The 19655-nt window shown below is 52.3% G+C and overlaps 1 protein-coding gene across 10 annotated transcripts; it reads left to right on the forward strand.

The window, feature by feature from the left end:
- The first annotated feature begins 397 nt into the window (after positions 1–397).
- ARHGAP30 (Rho GTPase activating protein 30) lies at positions 398–19464 on the forward strand. 10 transcript variants are annotated; one of them, XM_002715255.6, is made up of 12 exons: positions 398–851; positions 4104–4206; positions 9409–9553; positions 11085–11167; positions 11316–11423; positions 12326–12453; positions 12916–13087; positions 13167–13270; positions 13347–13424; positions 13877–14266; positions 16695–16960; positions 17053–19464. In XM_002715255.6, the coding sequence occupies exons 1-12, from the start codon at positions 755–757 to the stop codon at positions 18664–18666; spliced, it is 3288 nt and encodes a 1095-aa protein (XP_002715301.2). In that variant the 5' UTR covers positions 398–754; the 3' UTR covers positions 18667–19464. The 10 variants fall into 10 exon arrangements, with proteins under 10 accessions (XP_002715301.2, XP_089155811.1, XP_089155812.1 ...); XM_089299685.1 differs by having other exon boundaries at positions 467–851; positions 12326–12543; XM_089299686.1 differs by having other exon boundaries at positions 467–851; positions 12326–12543; positions 16695–16789.
- The last annotated feature ends 191 nt before the right edge of the window (positions 19465–19655 follow it).

Consider the following 19655-nt stretch of genomic DNA (forward strand, 5'->3'; position numbering starts at 1 on the left):
TTCTACAGAACAGATACAGAAACTGAAACCCAAGTTCAGTGAGTTCCACAGACCGTTAGAGCCAGCAGGACCGAAAGCGCGTCTCATCTACGCCCTTCATTTCCCCTCGTGTGGAAACTGAGGCACAGCGGAGTCACGTGGCAGGCCCCCGAGAGGAAGAGCCCGGAGCCCTCCTCTTGGGGTGCACAGCACAGCCCTGTGCCCCCTGCTTCCATGGGCCTCCACCTCCGACCCAAGAATTCTGGTCTCTAAGGGTGTCAGTCACCTGCCCAAACCCTGGACGCCATCACCCCACCCCAGGGCTCTGACATCATCTCCCCTTGACCAATGAGGGAAGACGCAGCCATGAGTGAGGATGTGAATGTCAGCTACCCCCCCCCCCCGCACCCGCCCACCCATGGCCCTGTGGTTGCAAAGATGCTCTAACAGGAAGCGGGTTTGAGGCGCTGCACAGCTTCCTGCTCCCGCAGAGCAGAGTGGGGCAAGAAGGGCGAGTGCCAGGCTGGGCCACGAGACACAGCTTCTTGCCAGGGTCCTGGCAGCTTCCCCTTCCCCAGCCACTTCCGCGTGGCTGGGGCCCCAGAGGCAGGAGCCGCTGCCTTGTTGCCCAGGCCACCCTCCACCCCCAAGTTGGGAGCCCTGCCCCCCTGGGGCTGGGCCAAGCCCAGTGGCTGGCTGAGAGCTCATGGGGGACTGATAGGGCAAAGGTCTTGGGGGACAGACGTGGCTGGGCCAGAGCCCTGGGGCTCCTGCCATGAAGTCTCGGCAGAAAGGAAAGAAGAAGGGCAGTTCGAAGGAGCGAGTGTTTGGGTGTGATTTGCAGGAGCACCTGCAGCACTCAAGCCAGGAGGGTAAGGAGGCCAACTCAGAGCTGCTGCTGGGTGGGTGGGGAGGCACGGAGCTTCTCCAGGCGGATCTGGTCTGAGGGGCGGAAGCAGCTTCTGGGTGCTTCTGGGGAAGGGGCGATGGCCTGGGGTCACCGCCCCAGAGACCTCTGAGCTGGCGAGACCGGAAACGTGGCTCAGCGAAGAAGGCAGGGTGTCTCCCTTGGGTAACTCTCTGAGGCTGGGGTGGCTGACCAAGGGAGCGGTGAAGAGAGAGGATGGAGAAATTGGAACTCCAAGGAGGAGCGGACAAAGGAGAGGTGAGGAGGTGGCCACTAGGGACAGGAGAGGTGATGAGAGGAGTGGTTGAAGGGGCAATGGGTGGTCCTTGTGTCTGAATGAAGGAGGCAGGAGAAAGTCTCTGGGATCCTGGCTCCAGGGCTCCGGGGCTCCAGGGAGAAAGGGGCTTCCCAGCTGGAGGAGAGCACCCAGGGACAGACCCCTCTGCAGTCTCGCTGGGCCCCGGTGGCGTGTGCGGTGGGACAGCCTCCTCCCCACTGCCTCTCTGAGTCTCCTCTTATCCCAGTGCCAAGGAGGGAGAACTTCACTGGGGAGGGCAAGGGGACAAGCTGCTGAAATTCGGACCCTGGCCAAGTGAAGGAGACGGCCTGAGGCCTGCTTGGAAGCTGGGTGGTTGGGGGTGCAAAGGCAGCGCGGTAAGGGAACTGCTGTGTGCTGGCCAAGCTTCCTCGCTGAGTTGCCTTGGAGGGGGCTTGGAAGCCAGCAGGACCAAGGACACGGGGCTCATGGCCGCTGGGTCTGGCGTGGGGCAGTCACTCAAAACTGTCTCTCGGTTGGGTTTGAAATTGAATCCAGGCGTGCTGGCTGCCCAGCTTGCCTTGTTTTTTGGCCCTTGGAGCTCCTCCCAGACAAGAGCACTGCCGCACCCTACCCCAATCTGTCATTTCCTCTTTGTCCCCTCCTCTGCTCTGCGCTGTGGTGCTGCAGTAGAGGGAGGGTGATGGTGGTTCCCAGCTCATTTCCTGCTCTTAGCCCTGCCCCTGCGTCCCCAGACACCTCCTTCCCCTTTTCTCCTCCCCTGCCCCGCCAGAAGGCCCCCATCTCTGCCAGCTTCAGTTGAGGGAAAGCCCTGGGCCCCAAGGCGGAGTACTCAACGGCCCGAAGCAGGCTCTGCGCCTTCCTCTTCTCCCTGGGCAGAGTGGACACAGCCCAGCTGTCAGTGTAGGCTTTGCTCTTTTACAGCGGACTGCTCCTGGGCGGGATCACCCTCGGCCAAGGACCCCAAGGTTTAATTACGGTGATGAGCTTCTTGTGGCCCACCACTAATCCTAACTTGAAAGGTCCAAGCCACAGCTGGCCCAGACCCTGTTCTGGCAGCCCTCCTGGCCTCTGCCTGCCTTCCCAGTGGGTGAGGTGTGTGCTCCCCAGAGGGATAGACCTTGGGGATCCCCAGAGTGGCACAGGACCCCCCTTGTCCCCATTAGAACCTCACCTGGGTCCAAGGTTGAGTGATCTTGGACCCTGGAGCAGCGGTGGTGTCCTCTCCCCACCCCCATCTCCTATTACAGAGAAGTGGGGAGGAAGAGACAGTGAAGGGCAGATGATGGCTTTCTAGCAAGAAAATGAAAGCCCAAGCCAGAGAGATCTACTCCATGTTAACTTATCCCCCTAATCTTCTTGGTTCCCCCATCCTCACAACCTTGCCCTCTCTCAGGCCTCTATCCCAGGTCTTTGCCCCCCTAACAAGTCTCTTCCTTCTCCAACCCTCCATGCACCAACTTCTTCCTTTCCCTAATCTTCATTTCTTTGCTGCTATCTTGCTCCAGATTCCGGTTCTCCAGGTCCCTGAGCTTCGGGTTCTCACCACTGATCCCAGCCCAGTCCTTTGCCTCCATCAGCCCAACCATGACTCTCTTATCTTGTCTCCCTCATCTCTGTTTCCCCTACTGCCCCGCCTCTGACACTCCTCTCTCCTTCCATCTCCTGGGCCCATTTCCTCTATGGCACCGACTCCTGAAGGCTCTTGAGTGCCCTGTTTAACAGTCTTCTCTGAGAGTCTAAAATCCGCCAAGAAGGACAGGATGGAGAAGACCTATTTTGGTCACTGTTCATGTGATAAGGACCTGGGGATTTAGGTGATGGCAGACTATTTATGAGTCACCAAAATAAGGTGGTGACTGAATGAGTTGGTATAGCATTAAGTATGCAAGAACAGAGCAGAAACTCAAACCAGGAGGACCTGCCCCTTTCTGCATCCAATGCTGGCAATGGAGGTCAGGCAGATTCTGGCAAGCAAGAACAGGTCCTAAGGGATGGACAGTGAACGTTGAGACTGGGGCTAGAGTGAGGCAAGAGAAGGGAATAGTGTGCACAATTTAGGAAGCACCAACTTTCAAGGCGTGCAAGTGCCCCAGGTGCCTCATTCTTAAGGAGTGCACTGTTGGCACTTGCACGGCTCCGAGAGTGAACACTTCCTTAAATTTTGCACCCTAGATGCCTCCCTTTTCTCACCCAGCTATTGGCTATGGTGTGCAGGAGAGCAAATGGAAACCAGGCCATAAGAGAACAGTTGAAAGACTGAATGATAGTGAGTGATGAATTTTTAAAAATTATTTCCTTCATTTTATAGGGTTTTTTTAAAGCAAAGGAATAAGTTTTTTTCAATTTTTATTCAAAATGCAGAAAGAGAGAGAGAGGAAGAGAGATAGAGATAGAGAGAGGGAGAGAGTTCTCATCCCTACTTCACTCCCTAAGTACCTGCAACGGTTGGGTCTGGGCCAGGCCAAAGCTGGGAGCTGGAAACTCCATCCAGGTCTCCCATGTAGGTGGCAGGGACCCAACTACCTGTTGCCTCCTAGAGTGCACATTAGCAGGAAACTGGAGCCGGGAGCAGAGCAGAGCTAGAACTTAGACCCACGCACTTGGACATGGGATGGGGGCATCTTAACTGTAGGCCAAATGCCTGTCGCTGAAGACAAACCTTTCTAACAAAGCAATGAGCAACTCGTCTGGAGAGACAATTATTCCCAACCCCCCTCTCCCACTGGAAGAGTTTTTGCCAAGGCTCCAGGACCCAAAGGATGGAGGAATTGTAGAGGAATTGGCAGGTTGGAGTTGGTGACCTGCAAGCATCTTTCTGACGAGTGTGTATGCAGTGAGCTTTGCCCAGCTCCCCATTCCCTGATGCTTCTGCTTCTCAGATCCTCTACAGTCTGACCTCCCAGACCTGACTTCTCTTCCTCTGTCCTGTGTCCCCAGTGCCCCAGGTGCTGAGGAGCTGTGCAGAGTTTGTGGAGGAGTATGGAGTGGTAGATGGCATCTACCGTCTCTCGGGGGTCTCCTCCAACATCCAGAAGCTCCGGTGAGTCAGACAAAGCAAGAGGGCTCTGTGGCCAGTAGAACGGGGTGCAGAGGATCATGGGGAGAGGTGCTGGGGAGAGCAGAGGGGGATGAGGGGAACTGGAAGGAGCAAGGGTAGATGCCTGGGACTGTCTTGAGAGGAGCTCTAAAGCCTCCTTGAGAAAGGAAGAGACCATGGGCTCTACTCCCCCATCACACACACACCCTCCACCTGCACCTGTATGCATCATTTAAAAAAATATTTAGATACAATTAATATACCACGAAATTCACCGTTTAAAAATGTACAACTAAGTGATTTTTAATAGATTCATAAGGTTGTACAATTATCATCACTATCTAATTCCAGAACATTTCATCATCCCAAAAAAGGAGCCCCCTGTCCATTAATAGTCACTCCATACTTCCTCTCCCCCAACGCCCAGAAACTGCTGATCCACTTTCTGTCTGTGAATTTGCCTGTCCAGGATATTTCATATAAACAGAACCATAAAATGCATGACTTTGTGTTACTGCCCCTTTTCACCTTGAATGTTTTCACAGTTTGTTCATGTTGTAGCATGTCCCAGACTTTGTTCCTTCCTATGGCTGAATTAATATTCCACTGCAGAGCTTTGTCATGTTTTGTTTATCCATTCATCAGGTGATGGCTATTTGGATTGTTTCCATACTTGGGCTATTGTGAATAATACTGCCATCAACATTCATGTACCAACTTTTGTGTGAACATATAGCTTCAGTTCTTTTGAGTATATTCCTTAGAGTAGACTTGCTGGGTCATATGGTAACCGTTGAACTTTCTAATTGCCAAACTGTTTTCCATAGCAGCTGTATCATTTTACATCCTACCAGCAATGTTTGTAGTTCTCCACTTCTAGTTTCTCCACATCCTCATCAACACTTGTTACTCTGCACCTTTATCATTATAGACATTCTGATGACTGTGAACTGATATTTCTTTTTTCAAAAAATATATTTTTTTCCAAAAGCGGTACCTATTAAATTTATATTTATTAAATAAAAGCTTTCTAAAAATATATACTTTTTAAAATGAGAAGCAAAGTCACAGACACAGTGAGGGAGAGATATAGAGAGAGGTCTTCCATCTACTGGTTCACTCCCTAGATGGCTGCAATGGCCAGAGCTGAGCCAATCTGAAGCCAGGAGCCAGGAACTTCTTCCAGATTTCCCAAGTGGGTGCAGGGATCCAAGCACTGGGACCATGTTCCACTGCTTTCTCAGGCCATCAGCAGGGAGCTGGATCAGTAGTAGAGCAGCTGGGACAAAAACAATTGCCTATGCGGGATGCTGGCACTGTAGACAGAGGCTTAATGTACTATGCCACAGTACCAGCCCCTGTAAACTGATATTTCATTGTGATTTATATTTGCATTTCCCTAATAACTAATGTTGAACATTTTTTCATGTGATTATTGGCTATCTGCTTATATTCTTTGGAGAAATATTTATTCAAATCCTTTACTCATTTTTAAAAAAGATTTATTTATTTACTTGAAAGGCAGAGTGACAGTGAGAGAGGGAGGGAGGTAGGGAGGGAGAGAGAGAGAGAGAAACCTTCCTTCTGCTGGCCCACTCCCCAAATGGCTGCAATAGCCGGAGCTAAGCCAGGCTAAATCCAGAAGCTCAGAACTCCATCTGGGTCTCCCACATGGATGATAGGGTCCCAAGTACTTGGGATATCTTCTGCTGCTTTCCCAGGCTCATTAGCAGGGAGCTGGATCAGAATCATTGTAGCTGGAACTTGAATTGGTACTCCACCATGCTGGTGTTGCAAGCAGCTGCTTCACCTGTTCTGTCACAATGCCAGCCCTTGTCTTCACCCTTTCTTTATTTCTTTTTTCTTCCTTTCTTTTTTAAAGATTTATTTATTTGTTTGAAAGGCAGAGTTACAGAGAGAAAGAGAGAGACAGAGAGAGAGAGGTTTCTTCCCTCTGCTGGTTCGCTCTCCAAATGGTGGCAATGGCTAGGGCTGTGCCAGGCCAAAACCAGGATCCAGGAGCTTCATTTGGATCTCCCACATGGGCACAGGGGCCCAAGTACTTGGGCCATCGCCATCTTCCACTGCTTTCCCAAGTACATTAGCAGGGAGCTGGATTGGAAGCAGAGCAGAAAGAATTAAACCACATGGGATGCCGGCGCTGCAGGCAACGACTTAACCTGCTGTGCCGCAGCTCCGGCCCTTTCTCTTTCTTTCCTTCTTTTTTTCTTTTCCTTTCTTTCTTTTTGAGGATTTATTTATTTATTTGAAAGTCAGAGGGCGTCAGGGCTCAATAGGCTAATCCTCTGCCTGCGGCGCCGGCACACTGGGTTTTAGTCCTGGTCGGGGTGCCGGATTCTGTCCCGGTTGCTCCTCTTCCTGTCCAGCTCTCTGCTGTGGCCCAGGAGTGCAGTGGAGGATGTCCCAAGTGCTTGGGCCCTGCACCCCATGGGAGACCAGGAGGAAGCACCTGGCTCCTGGCTTTGGATCAGCTCAGTGCGCTGGCCGCAGCGGCCATTGGAGGGTGAACCAACGGCAGAGGAAGACCTTTTTCTCTGTCTCTCTCTCTCTCACTGTCCACTCTGCCTGTAAAAAAAAAAAAAAAAAAAAAAAAAAAAGTGAGAAAGAGAGAGACAGAGACAGAGACAGACAGACAAAAGTTTTCCATTGCTAGTTCACTCCCCAGATGGCCATAACAGCCAGGGTTGGTCAGGTTGGGGCCAAGCTGAACCCAGATGCTTCATCCAGGTCTCCCATGTGGGTGCGGTGCCAGAACACTTGAGCCATCTTCCACTATTTTTCCCAGGCCAATAGCAGGAAGCTGGATTGGAAGAGGAGCAGCCAGGACTAGAAATGGTGCCCATATGGGATGCCAGTGTCTCAGGCAGAGGTTTTGCCAGCTATGCCATCAACACCAACTCTCTTTCACTTTCCTTTTCATTTGTTTGCTTTTAAGATTTATTTATTGGGGCTGCTCTGCTTCCAGTCCAGCTCCCTGCTGGTGTGCCTGGGAGGGCAGCAGAGGATGGCCCAGGTCCTTGGGCCCCTGTACCCACGTGGGAGGCCTGGGGGAAGCTCCTGGTTCAGGCTTTGGCCTGGCCCAGCCCTGGCCATTGTGGCCATTTGGGGAGTGGACCAGTAGATGGAGGACCTCGCTCTGTCTTTCTCTCTCTATCTCTCTGTAACTCTGCTTTCAAATAAATAAAATAAATCTTAAAAAAAAAAAAAAACCAACTCGCCTAGTTCTACATTCATCTCACTCTCAGTAGTCCTTTAAAAAAAATAAAAGAAAGGGCTGGCACTGTGGTGCAGTGGGTTAACGCCCTGGCCTGAAGTGCCAGAATGCCATATGGGCACCGGTTCGAGACCCAGCTTCTCTACTTCCCATCTAGCTCTCTGTTATGGCCTGGGAAAGCAGTAGAAGATGGTCCAGGTCCTTTGACCCCTGCACCCACGTGGGAGACCCAGAAGAAGCTCCTGGCTCCTGGCTTCGGATTGGCACAGCTCTGGCCATTGCGACCAGTTGGGGAGTGAACCATCGGATGGAAGACCTCTCTCTCTCTCTCTCTCTCTCTCTCTGCCTCTCCTCTCTCTGTGTAACTCTGACTTTCAAATAAAATAAATCTTTAAAAAAAGAAACGAAAAGAAAATAAAAGGAAAGGAAAGAGGGGCCAGCCCAGTGGTGTAGCGAGTGAAGCCACCGTCTGCAGTGCCTGTATCCCATGTGGACGCTGATTTGAGTCCTAGCTGCTCCACTTCCAATCTAGCACTCTGCTGTGGCCTGGAAGGTCAGTGGAGGATGGCCCAAGTCCTTGGGCTCCTGCACGCATATGGGAGACCTGGAGGAGTCTCCTGGATCCTGGCTTCAGATTGGCCCAGTTTCGGCCATTGCGGCCATTTGGGTAGTGAACCAGCAGGAGATGGATGACTTTCTTTCTCTCTCTCTCTGCCTCCCTCTCTGTAACCTGACACATTTATTTATTTATTTGAAGGCAAAGTTACAGACACACACACACACACACACACAGAGAGAGAGAGAGAGAGAGAGAGAGAGAGATCTTCTATTTGCTGTTGTATTCCCCAAATGGCTGCATCAGACTATGCCAGGCTGAAGCCAGGAGCCAGAAGATTCATCTTGGTCTTCCACCTGGGTTTGGGGGCCCAAGGACTTGAGCCATCTTCTGCTGCTTTCCCAGGTGTATTAGGAGGGAACTGGATCAGAAGTGGAGCAACTAGGAATTGAACCGGCTCCCGTATGGGATGCCAGCACCACAGGCAGCAGCTTAAGTTGCTATGCCACAGCACAGCCCTCCTCCCCCTTCTTCATAGTGCCTTTTTTTTTTTTTTTAAAGATTTATTTATTTATTTGAAAGTCAGAGTTACACAGAGAGAGGAGAGGCAGAGAGAGAGAGAGAGAGAGATAGAGAGAGAGGTCTTCTATCCTATGGTTCACTCCCTAATTGGCCACAATGGCCGGAGCTGCGCCGATCTGGAGCCAGGATTCAGGAGCTTCTTCTGGGTCTCCCACACAGGTGCAGGGGCCCAAGGGCTTGGGCCATCCTCTACTGCTTTCTCAGGCCATAGCAGAGAGCTGTATTGGAAGTGGAGTAGCTGGGGCTCGAACCAGCGCCCATATGGGCTGCTGGCACTGTAGGCGGCAGCTTTACCTACTATGCCACAGTGCCGGCTCCTTCATGGTGCCTTTGACACACAAAAAATTTTTAATTTTGATGTCTGCTTTTCCTTTGACTGCTGTGCTTTTAATGTCATATCTAAGAAACTATTACCTAATCCAAAGTCACAATGCTTTATACTCAGCTTTCATTCTAAGAGTTTTACCCAAACATTTCACACATTCCCAGAAGCACACGTCAGGTCCATTCCCTGCTTCTACTGATTCCTGTACCTACAGCTATATCCCTGACAGATCCCTGTTCAGGCACAGGTCCACTTACTGTGCACGTGTCTATCCCCATATCCACATCTAAATACAAACAATGCCATAAGCTTGCTACTTTATATATATATACTTTATATGTACTTTATACATACACACACACACACGCACACACACCCCGGCATTGTCCTGCCCGGAGCCCCACACGGTGACCTACGACCCTGCCTGGAGCCCTGGAGCTCTCTCCTCCATCCCCCGGCCCCACCTCCCCGATCCTGACCCCCTCTGACCACTCTGCCTCTCCCCAGGCAGGAGTTTGAGACCGAGCGGAAGCCAGACCTGCGGCGGGATGTTTACCTCCAGGATATTCACTGCGTCTCCTCCCTGTGCAAGGCCTATTTCAGAGAGCTTCCAGATCCCCTGCTCACCTATCGGCTCTATGACAAGTTTGCTGTGAGTTGAGAGGCAGGAAGATAGGGCTCGGGGTGGCAACTCCTGTTTTGACATTCCAGGCTGTCACATGCTGAGTGGAGTCCTGGTGACTCTGAGTGACAGAGACCACAGTATAGCATTCCTGGGAGAAAAGACCCCTCCTCTCCAAATCTCCTAGTTCCTGCTACCCTTGCCCTCCCCTGTCCCCCTTCTCATCACTCTGCCTTAACTGTGTCCTAAGGCCTGCAGACTATGCCCAGGGCAGTTGTCAGGCCCGGGGGTGGGGGGGTGAGGGGGTGGGGGGGTCAGGTGATCAGGGCTGGGAAGGTGCTGAGAAAGCACCTACACTAGAGCTTGTCTATGCTTAGTAGAATGAGAACACCTGTTAGAAGTCTAAACTTTTTAAAGGATGCGCTTCCATGAACTGTAATTGGATGTAGAACATCTTTTGAATAAGAAAACAACTGCCAACGATGCTATCATGAATTGAGTAATACTTTTTAAAAATATATTTATTTACTTATTTAAGAGGTAGAGTTATAGACAGAGGGAGGAAGAGACAGAGAGAGAGGTCTTCCATCTGCTAGTTCTCTCACCAAATGGTTACAATGGCAGGAGCTGTGCCGATCTGAAGCCAGCAGCCTGGAGCTTCCTCCAGGTCTTCCACATGGGTGCAGGAACCCTAGCATTTGGGTCATCCTGTACTGCTTTCCCAGGCCATAGCAGAGAGCCAGATTGGAAGAGGAGCTTCTGGGACTCAAACCTGCACCCATATAGGAAGCCAGCACTGCAGGTGGAGGCTTAACCTACCACATCACAGTGCTGGCCCAGAGCAATACTTTTTAAAAAATATTTTTAAATGTTTATTTATTTGAAAGATACACACACACACACACACATACACACACAGAGAGAGAGAGAGAGAGAGAGAGAGAGAGAGAGAGAAAGAGAAAGCTTCAATTCACTGCTTCACTCTCCAAATGGTTGCAACATCCAGGGTTGGGCCAGGCCACAGCCAGGAGCCAGGAACTCCATCCTTGTCTCCCACATGGGAGGCAGGAGCCCAAGGACTTGGACCATCATTTGTTTACTTCCCAGGAGCATTAGCAGGAAGTTGGATCAGAAGCAGAGCTGCTGGGTCTTGAACCGCCATCCCATATTGGGATGCTGGCATAGCAAGTGGTGGCTTAACCCACTGTGCCACCACATAGATCCCTTCCTGAACCCTTTGAAACAACACTTCAGTCCCTGGGGCACCCCCAGCGTGGGACCACTGATGCATCCAGTGCCAGAGCCTTACCAGTGGGGATGCTAAGGCAGGGAGTTGCCCAAGACCACTGAAGCAGCTAGGTGGCATAACCAAGATTCGGCTGCTGTTTTCTGCGAGCCCCAACTTCTTCCCACCATGTCAGTGTGCCTCGGAAGAGCCTGGGCACAGGCAGTGTGGGATGCAGCCCAGGTTGTTTCTGAGAGTGGTTTGGAGCGCTGAGGTGTAAGCAGAGTCCTGGCTGGACTGCTGACCCCAGCTTCTCGGACCTTACTCCCCTATCAGGAGGCGGTGGCGGTGCAACTGGAGCCCGAGCGCTTGGTCAAGATCCTAGAGGTGCTGCGAGAACTGCCCATCCCAAACTACAGGTGTGTGGGGCTGTACTTCCTGTACCTGAGGGTCCTGGCTGCCCCGCACGGCCAAGTCTCACTCCACCAAGAGCCTGGACTTGTCCCAGCCCGCCACTCACCTGGAGTGTCCCCTGTGTGAGCACCGCCTCCTCCCCCCTTTCTGCAGGACGCTGGAGTTCCTCATGCGGCACTTGGTGCACATGGCCTCGTTCAGCGCCCAGACCAACATGCACGCCCGCAACTTGGCCATCGTGTGGGCCCCCAACCTGCTGAGGTGAGCAGCCTGCAGGGACCCTGGGCAAGACTGGCCTTTGGAAGGCTGGTCCCAGGATGGAGTGTGGCTGAGTGGGTACCCTGGAGAAGGGCATGGGGTCTTTTTTTTTTTTTTTTTTTTTGACAGGCAGAGTTAGACAGTGATTTCGTTGGTTCACCCCTCAAGTGGCCGTAGCGGCGCACTTGTGGTTGGCGCACTGTGCCAATCCAAAGCCAGGACTCAGGTGCTTCCTCCTGGTCTCCCACGCGGGTGCAGGGCCCAAGGACCTGGGCCATCCTCCACTGCACTCCCAGGCCACAGCAGAGAGCTGGACTGGAAGAGCGGCAACCAGGACAGAATCTGGCACCCCGACCAGGCCTAGAAACCGGGGTACTGGTGCCACAGGTGGAGGATTAGCCTAGTGAGCCACAGCGCTGGCCATGGCATGGGGGGGTCTTACAAAGCTCATTGAGAAAGGCAGGCTCAGGCTTACATGGAGAGGACTGGGGCCCACCCACTTGAGGCCCTTTTCAGGACCTTTTTCTTTTCCTGTACCATGTTACTGAGCACAGAGACTGGGACATAAGTCTTTGCCATCTGTTTGTTGAGCAAACATCTTGCAGTTAGTTGGAGGTCTAGGCCTGTGTCTCACTCACTGTGGTACAAGGCAGACTATGAGAAGTCCTGTAACTCATTACTATAAACAAACATCCTCCTATGCCAATGAAGACGGAGTAATCCTGAGGAGGGTGTCCAAGAAGGCTTCCGAGAGGAGGTGGCATTTGACACTTGGATCATGCATCAATGGTTTAAGAGGTGGAGATGGGGTTAAGCATGCAAGTGAGAAAGTATAAGAGATTTGGGAGGAGAGTCTGATGGAGAAGTGATGGGACTGAGGGAAGAATCCCTCCACCTCTCCACAGGTCCAAAGACATAGAGGCCTCAGGCTTCAACGGGACTGCAGCCTTCATGGAGGTGCGTGTGCAGTCCATCGTCGTGGAGTTCATCCTCACCCACGTGGACCAGCTCTTTGGGGGTGCCTCCCTCTCTGGTCAGTGCCCTTCCTGCGCACTACATCGCTGCTCTCTGGCTGGGGAGGCGTGCCGGAACTACAGAGGTCCTCCAAGATCAACTAGTTCAGGTTCTGTTTCACGGATGAGAAAAGTCAGTCTTACAGAGGGAACCCCAGAGAGACAGTGGTGCAGTCAGGACTTGAGAGGTGACTTCTGGTGTCGGCCTAGTGCATAGTTTGATCTCTAAATCACTGCCCTGGCTCCCAAGGCTAGTGATGATACACACCTGCCCCAGCCCACCAGGCCAGTGTCCTAGCATCTTCTGGCCCTCTTTCCCCATAAGAACACCATCTTGAGGAGCTGGAAATGGAGGGCCTGTCTCCAGGGCCATTGGAGGGTAACCCTAACCAGGTTGTTGGTGAGGGAAAAAGAAGGGCTGGGCGTCCAAAGTTCTCCTTTTGGCTCTGTTCTTGGCTGGCCAATTCCTTTTCTTTCCCCAGGTGACGAGGTGAACAGTGGCTGGAGATCACTTCCAGGTGCCCGAGTGTCGAGTAACCCTGAGGACCTCATGCCCAGGTCCCTGCCCTACCACCTGCCTAGCATCCTGCAGGCTGGGGATGGACCCCCACAGATGCGGCCCTACCACACTATCATTGAGATTGCGGAGCACAAGTAAGGCCCCTCCCCATACTCTCCTTGCCTGCACTGACCACCAGCCTCCAGGCTCCAATTATTTCTCTATCCCCTGCAGGAGGAAAGGGTCTTTGAAGGTCAGAAAGTGGAGGTCTATCTTTAATCTTGGTCGCTCGGGCCATGAGACAAAGCGTAAATTTCCACGGGGTGCTGAGGACAGGGGTAAGTCTAGGGAAATGGGGGAGCTTTGCTGAGGGGGTGCAGTGCCCTGGCTCCACTACACATCCCTGTCTTGCAGAGGACAAGTCCAGTAAGGGGACCCTGAGGCCAGCCAAGAGCATGGACTCACTGAGTGCTGCAGCTGGGACCAGCGATGGTGAGTATAGGTGTGTGTTCTTGTGCGTGTACGTGTGTGTACTGTGTGACCAGTTGCGTGGCCAACTGTGTTCAATAATTTCAAAAATATTTAATGAGTGCCTATCATACAGCAGCCATAGTGCCAGATGCTAAGCAGGGCGTGGTGAGTGCATCGTGTAGTCTGTGAATGTGTTTGTTAAATGTTTGTACCTGGAGAGACACCACAAGAGGTGTGTGAGTGCATGATAGGGGCAGCCAGTGACCGCATCTGCAGGGAGGAAGTGGGCTCCATAGGGATGCACAGGTAGGGTGACCTGTTGGTCAGGTGGTGTGTTTGTAGCAGCGTTTGAAGGAAGCTGGGGCTGCCACTCAGGCCTGAGAGAGCAGAAAGTGTTCTTCAGGGCTTTGCTGATGTGTATAGGCCCCTGGAGTTAAGGCTATTGCCTACTTAGCCCTCTTTCTCCTCCACAGAGCCAGAGGGGCTGGTGGGATCCAGCAGTTCCCAGCCAAGCTCACTGCTACCTGAAAACCTGGAGAATGATTCCATGGAGATAGCAGAGGGTGACCAGGAGACAGAAGCAGAGGCACCGGGTGGCACCAACTCTGAGCCAGGCACACCGCGAGCTGGGCGGTCAGCCATCCGGGCTGTGGGCGGTAGCCGTGCCGAACGTTGTGCTGGTGTTCACATCTCAGACCCCTACAATGTCAACCTCCCGCTGCACATCACCTCTATTCTCAGTGTGCCCCCCAACATCATCTCCAACGTCTCCTTGACCAGGCTCACCCGTGGCCTTGAGTGTCCGGCCCTGCAACCTCGGCCAAACCCTGCCTCTGGCCCAGGCCCTGGCCCTGGGCCCCCAGGTGAGGACCCAGGGATGCCCAAGGACTGGGCAAGGGTACTAGAGCTCCAGGCTCAAGCTGTGAAGCTGGAAGATGTACTGTTGGAAAGGCAAAGGCCTCGGGCCTTATGCTCTGGGGTGGTTACCTTAAGCTGCCTTCCTGGATACAGGGTTGGAGTAGATTTAGTAACATTCTCTAGTTATGTGAAAACCATGGAGAAGGGCTATTAACAAGTCTTCAGATCACTGATGTACCCAAGAGTGTGGTTTGCATCAAACTCGTACAAGGGAACTTCAGAAAGCTCGTGGAGAATGGAATTGAAAGACAATGCATGGCCGGCGCTGTGGCTCACTAGGCTAATCCTCCACCTTGCGGCGCTGGCACACCGGGTTCTAGTCCCGGTCGGGGCGCCGGATTCTGTCCCGATTGCCCCTCTTCCAGGCCAGCTCTCTGCTGTGGAGTGCAGTGGAGGATGGCCCAAGTGCTTGGGCCCTGCACCCCATGGGAGACCAGGGTAAGTACCTGGCTCCTGCCATCGGTTCAGTGCGGTGCGCCGGCCGCAGTGCGCCGGCCACGGCGGCCATTGGAGGGTGAACCAACGGCAAAGGAAGACCTTTCTCTCTGTCTCTCTCTCTCTCACTGTCCACTCTGCTGTCAAAAAAAAAAAAAAAAAAAAAAAAGGAAAGAAAGATAATGCAGGGCCTGCACTGTGGTGCAGTGGGTTAAAGCGCTGGTCTGCCGCGCTGGCATCCCACATGGGCATTGGTTCAAATCCGGCTGCTCTACTTCTGATCCAGCTCTCTGCTATGGCCTGGGAAAGCAGTGGAAGCTGGCCCAAGTCCATGGGTCCCTGCACCTGCCTGGGAGACCTGGAAGAAGTTCCTGGCTCCTGGCTTCAGATTGGCACAGTTCCGGCCTTTGTGGCCATCTGGGGAATGAACCAGAAGTAGGAAGACCTCTCTATCTTTCTCTCTCTGCCTCTGCCTCTCTGTAACTTTGCCTTTCAAGTAAATAAATAAATCTTTAAAAAATAGAAAGATAGAAAGTGCACATTTCCCACCAATTTCTTGAATTCCCCTCATGCAGCAGGGCTTGCTAAGTACAAGTGTGGGAATATGTGATAGATGATGAAAATAATAATTGTCACATTAGCACTAAATGCTATCATTTTTTTTTTTTAAAAGATTTATTTATTTATTTATCTGAAAGAGTTATAGAGAGGGAGAGACAGAGAGAGATGGATCTTCTCTCTGCTGGTTCATTTCCCAGATGGCCACAACTGCCAGGCTGAAGCCAGGAGCCAGGAGCTTCTTCTAGGTCTCCCACGTGGATGTCAGCAGCCCAAGAACTTTGGCCATCTTCCACTGCTTTTGCAGGACATTAGCAGGGGAACAGGATTGGAAGTGGAGCAGCCAGGACTCGAACCGGTGCCCATATGGGATACCAGCACTGCAGGAGACAACTTTATCCACTATGCCACAAAGCTGGCCCCTAAATGCTAGCATTTATTGAAAATTTATTATGTGCCAAGAGCTCTGTCAAGCACTTTGCAGGCAACAGTTTTATTTTCTCACAATCTTATGATCCAGAAATGTTGTTATCCTCATGTTACTATGGTGGAAAGCTGAGACTTAAGAGTAAGTGATTTGCTATTGATTTAGGTAGGGAGTGGCAGGGCTGGGATCAGATCCTGCTCTGACCCCAGTTGCCAAAGTATCCCTGATGAGAAGTCCTGAGGCAGCACAGGAAAGTGCATGGGCTGTACAGTTGAGTAGATGTGAGTACAGATTTTCCCTAGTGGGGCCAGTGTTGTGGTGTAGCAAGGTAAACCGCCCCCTAAAGTGCTGACATCTCATATGGGCACCAGTTCAAGTCCTGGCTGCTGCACTTCCAGTCCAGCTCCCTGCTAATGCACCTGGGAATGCAGTAGAATCCTGGAAGAAGCTCCTGGCTCCTGGCTTCAGACAGGCCCAGCTGCTGCCCACGTGACCATTTGGGAGAATGAACTAGCTGATGCAAGATCTGTCTATCTCTTCCTCTCTCTGTAACTTTGCCTTTCAAATAAATCTTAAGGTTTTTTTTTTTTTTTTTTTTTTTTGCCTAGTGGCCCCTATTGGCTGTGTGATCTTGGGCAAATTGCTTAATATCTCTGAGCTGCAGTTTCCTCCTATGTAAAATGAGGATAATGCCCTAGTTTGTTTTGCACGTTAAATAATCACATTGTAAATAGTAAGTAATTGCATTCTGTATTAAGTAAATACATTGTATAATGTATGGCGCAGGGCTTGGCTTCTGGAAGGGGTTCAATAACAGTAACTATAAGCCAGCAGTCAGGGATAATGCTCTGATGGCATCAGCCATGTGCAGTATCTATTCTGGGAGTGCTAGGAAGAAAGGGTCAGGGCTGGCCTTGACCTCTGTGTTCCTGGGTCTATTTCTCTCTTGACAGATAAGAAGTTGGAGTCACGTCCGGTCCCAGGTCCCCTGGCTGACTCAGTCCCAGTGGACGAGGCTCCTGTTCTGGAGGACTCCCTGTCCCAGGAGGTGCAGGATTCCTTCTCCTTCCTAGAGGACTCAAGCAGCTCAGAGCCCGAGTGGGTGGGGGTGGAAGATGGGGAGGTGGCCAAGGCAGGAGCAGCAGGAGCTGCCTTCTCCCCTGGGGAGGACGACTCCGGGATGGGCTACCTGGAGGAGCTCCTGGGAGTTGGGCCTCAGGTAAGGAACAGCTGTGCTGGGTTTGGGGGTGGTAAGGAGTCCAGAGAGTAGACAAGGCCATGTGGTCCTGAGCCTCCATGCTTTGCCTACAGGTGGAAGAGTTCTCTGTGGAGCCACCCTTGGATGACCTGTCTCTGGATGAAGCGCAGTATGTTCTGGCTCCCAGCTGCTGTTCCTTGGACTCTGTGGGCCCTGGGCCTGAAGTAGAGGAAGAAAATGGGGAGGAAGTTTTCTTGAGTGCCTATGATGATCTAAGTCCCCTGTTGGGGCCTAATCCCCGCTCCTGGGAGAGCACAGAGAACCTGCAGGACGAGGCAGCAGGGTGTGGAAGACAGACTCCAGGACTGACTGAGGAAGAGCAGGCACCTTTGGAAGTTGAGGAAGACAAGGAAGCTGAGCCTGGAAGCAAATGGGACATCAGGAAAGAGGCTGAAGGGAGTCCAGGGGCTGGGACGGAAGTTGGAAAGGCCGGTGAGGAAGGAAAGGAGGCTGCGGAAAGCCGAGAGGGGATGGTCAGGCTGGAAGAAGGGAGTGGGGAAGAGGCAGAGGCCAAAGGACATCAGGAGGCTGAAAGCGTGGAGGAGACTAAGAGTACAGAGGAACCAGGAGAACAGGATATAGACAAGGAGCAGGACAAAGAGGTTGAGAGAGAAGAGGCTGAGGGAGGAGAGGCGGCTCAGGTAGACACTGGAAGGTATCCAGAGAACGGGGCCCAGGAACACCTGGCTGCTGAGGAGAACTGGGAAGTTGTACACAAACAAGAGGTCAATGGAGGCACAGAGGATGAGGTCAAAGGACAGAAGGGGAATGGAAACCATGAGACAAGAGAAGACCAAGGAGATGGCGAAGATGGCAGAAATTCAGCAACAGCAGCCAAAGGAGGAGAAAGGGAGCTTAGCAAGGAACGGGAGAGTGGGCGTGGAGTGGCTGAGGGAGCTCAGAGCGCGGGAGGGGACCGTGTAGAAGAGGGGGCCCTCTCTGGGGGGTCGGGCATGAAGTTCTTGCAGGCTGATGCTGCCAAAGAGGGCAATGCTCAGTCTTCTGATACGGAACAGGTAGCCCCCCAGCCACCCCAGCCAGAGGAGCTGGAGCCTGATGGTCAGCCCAGCTCTGAGGGTGATGCTCTGTGCGCCTGCTCCCTTGGTTCAGCAGGCGGTGTGGGCATGCGCCTGGCTTCCACCCTGCTTCAGGTCCAACAGGTCCACTCTGTGCCCGTGGTGCCCCCCAAGCCACAGTTTGCCAAGATGCCCAGTGCAATGTGCAGCAAGATCCATGTAGCCCCTGCAAACCCATGCCCAAGGCCTGGCCGCCTTGATGGGACTCCTGGGGAAAGGGCTTGGGGGTCCCGAGCGTCCCGATCCTCTTGGAGGAATGGGGGCAGTCTTTCCTTCGACGCTGCTGTGGCCATGGCCCGGGACCGCCAGAGGACTGAGGCTCAGGCAGTCCGGCGGACCCAGACATGTACTGGGGGTGGGGACTACAGCCTCATTCCCAGAACCTCCCTCTGTAGCACGATCCCTGCCCATCCTTCTCGGCCCCTTAGCTGCTTGGAACACCCACCTGAAGGCACAGAAGGGCCTGGATCCCGGAGTCGGCTTAGTCTGCCCCTCAAAGATCCCCAGCCCCCCGATCTCCTTATGTGCCCCCAGCGCCGGTCATATGCATTTGAAACACAGGCTAACCACGAGAAAGGTGAGAGACTGTGATTAGGACCAGAACATTGGGCCAAAGGGACCAGGAAATTGTCTGGAATCTTTGGGGTCCCTGGCTAGCTGTCTCTTCTGTAGCCTGAGCAGCTGTAGTGCCCCACTCTATGGAACTTTGGTCCTCCAGCTTCTGTTTCTGACTGTGGGAGGCACTTTCTCAGCTGGTATACCTGAGCTCGTCTCAGACTTAGAGCACTTACTTATCTCTCAGGAGATTTTCCAAAAAAGTCACCAAGATCCTGTTCCCAGGGAGTAGCGTCATTGGCCAAGGGGAACATAACGTTAGGCAGAAAATTTAAGAAGTTTCTCAAAGCGAAGAATGGAGGGGGAATTCCAGACAAGTTCCTGCTCTCCTCGGAGGCTTCTTTATAGAAGCCCAAGACAGAGGTGAGGACTGGGTCAGCTCAGAGCTTCTCCCTCCGCCCCCCCCTTTCTCACACACACACACACACACACACACACTAGTTGTCCATCCCTACATCCTTGGATACTTCCCGATCCTCTTAGCTCCATATTAGCAGTATGTCCAGGAAGTTCTTTGAAGTCCTCAGTGTTTGAAAGATGGCCTGGACCCCTCCCTTCCCCTCCATCTGCCTCTCCGTATATTACAGGGGAAAGGTCTTGTGCACATCTCTCTGGCCGTTCCTTTTTCCTTTGGAATAATGCCCTCCTGTTTCAGAAAATGGGGATGGCCTCACTCAGGTTCTTGGGACTGCTTCTCCAGACAGGTGGAGGGCACAGGTCTCACTCTAGAAGGGGTTGGTATTGCAGAATAAAAGTTGTATTTTTACACATAAACAGTGTGGAGTCTCATTATTCTGACTAAAACCTTGGGTGATAGGTATCACATTTTCATATATTTGGCCAAACTTTTTTTTCCCCTACTTTGTTCAGGGCTGTTTCTCAGTTGTCATGGAGACTAGGCTAAAAACTAGAGCTGGGGTCAGCGGTGGTCAGGAAATGGGGAAGAGAAACTTGTATTTACATAA

Source organism: Oryctolagus cuniculus, chromosome 7 (assembly GCF_051225735.1).
Source record: "Oryctolagus cuniculus isolate XC-2025 breed Fujian yellow rabbit chromosome 7, ASM5122573v1, whole genome shotgun sequence".
NCBI classification, from domain to species: domain Eukaryota; kingdom Metazoa; phylum Chordata; class Mammalia; order Lagomorpha; family Leporidae; genus Oryctolagus; species Oryctolagus cuniculus.

Coding starts and splice junctions, on each gene's coding strand:
- ARHGAP30 (XM_089299685.1), top strand. CDS start 755: ATGAAGTCTCGGCAGAAAGGAAAGAAGAAGGGCAGTTCGAAGGAGCGA. Junction 852..4,103: donor GCAGCACTCAAGCCAGGAGG/GTAAGGAGGCCA, acceptor CTGTGTCCCCAG/TGCCCCAGGTGCTGAGGAGC. Junction 4,207..9,408: donor TCCAACATCCAGAAGCTCCG/GTGAGTCAGACA, acceptor GCCTCTCCCCAG/GCAGGAGTTTGAGACCGAGC.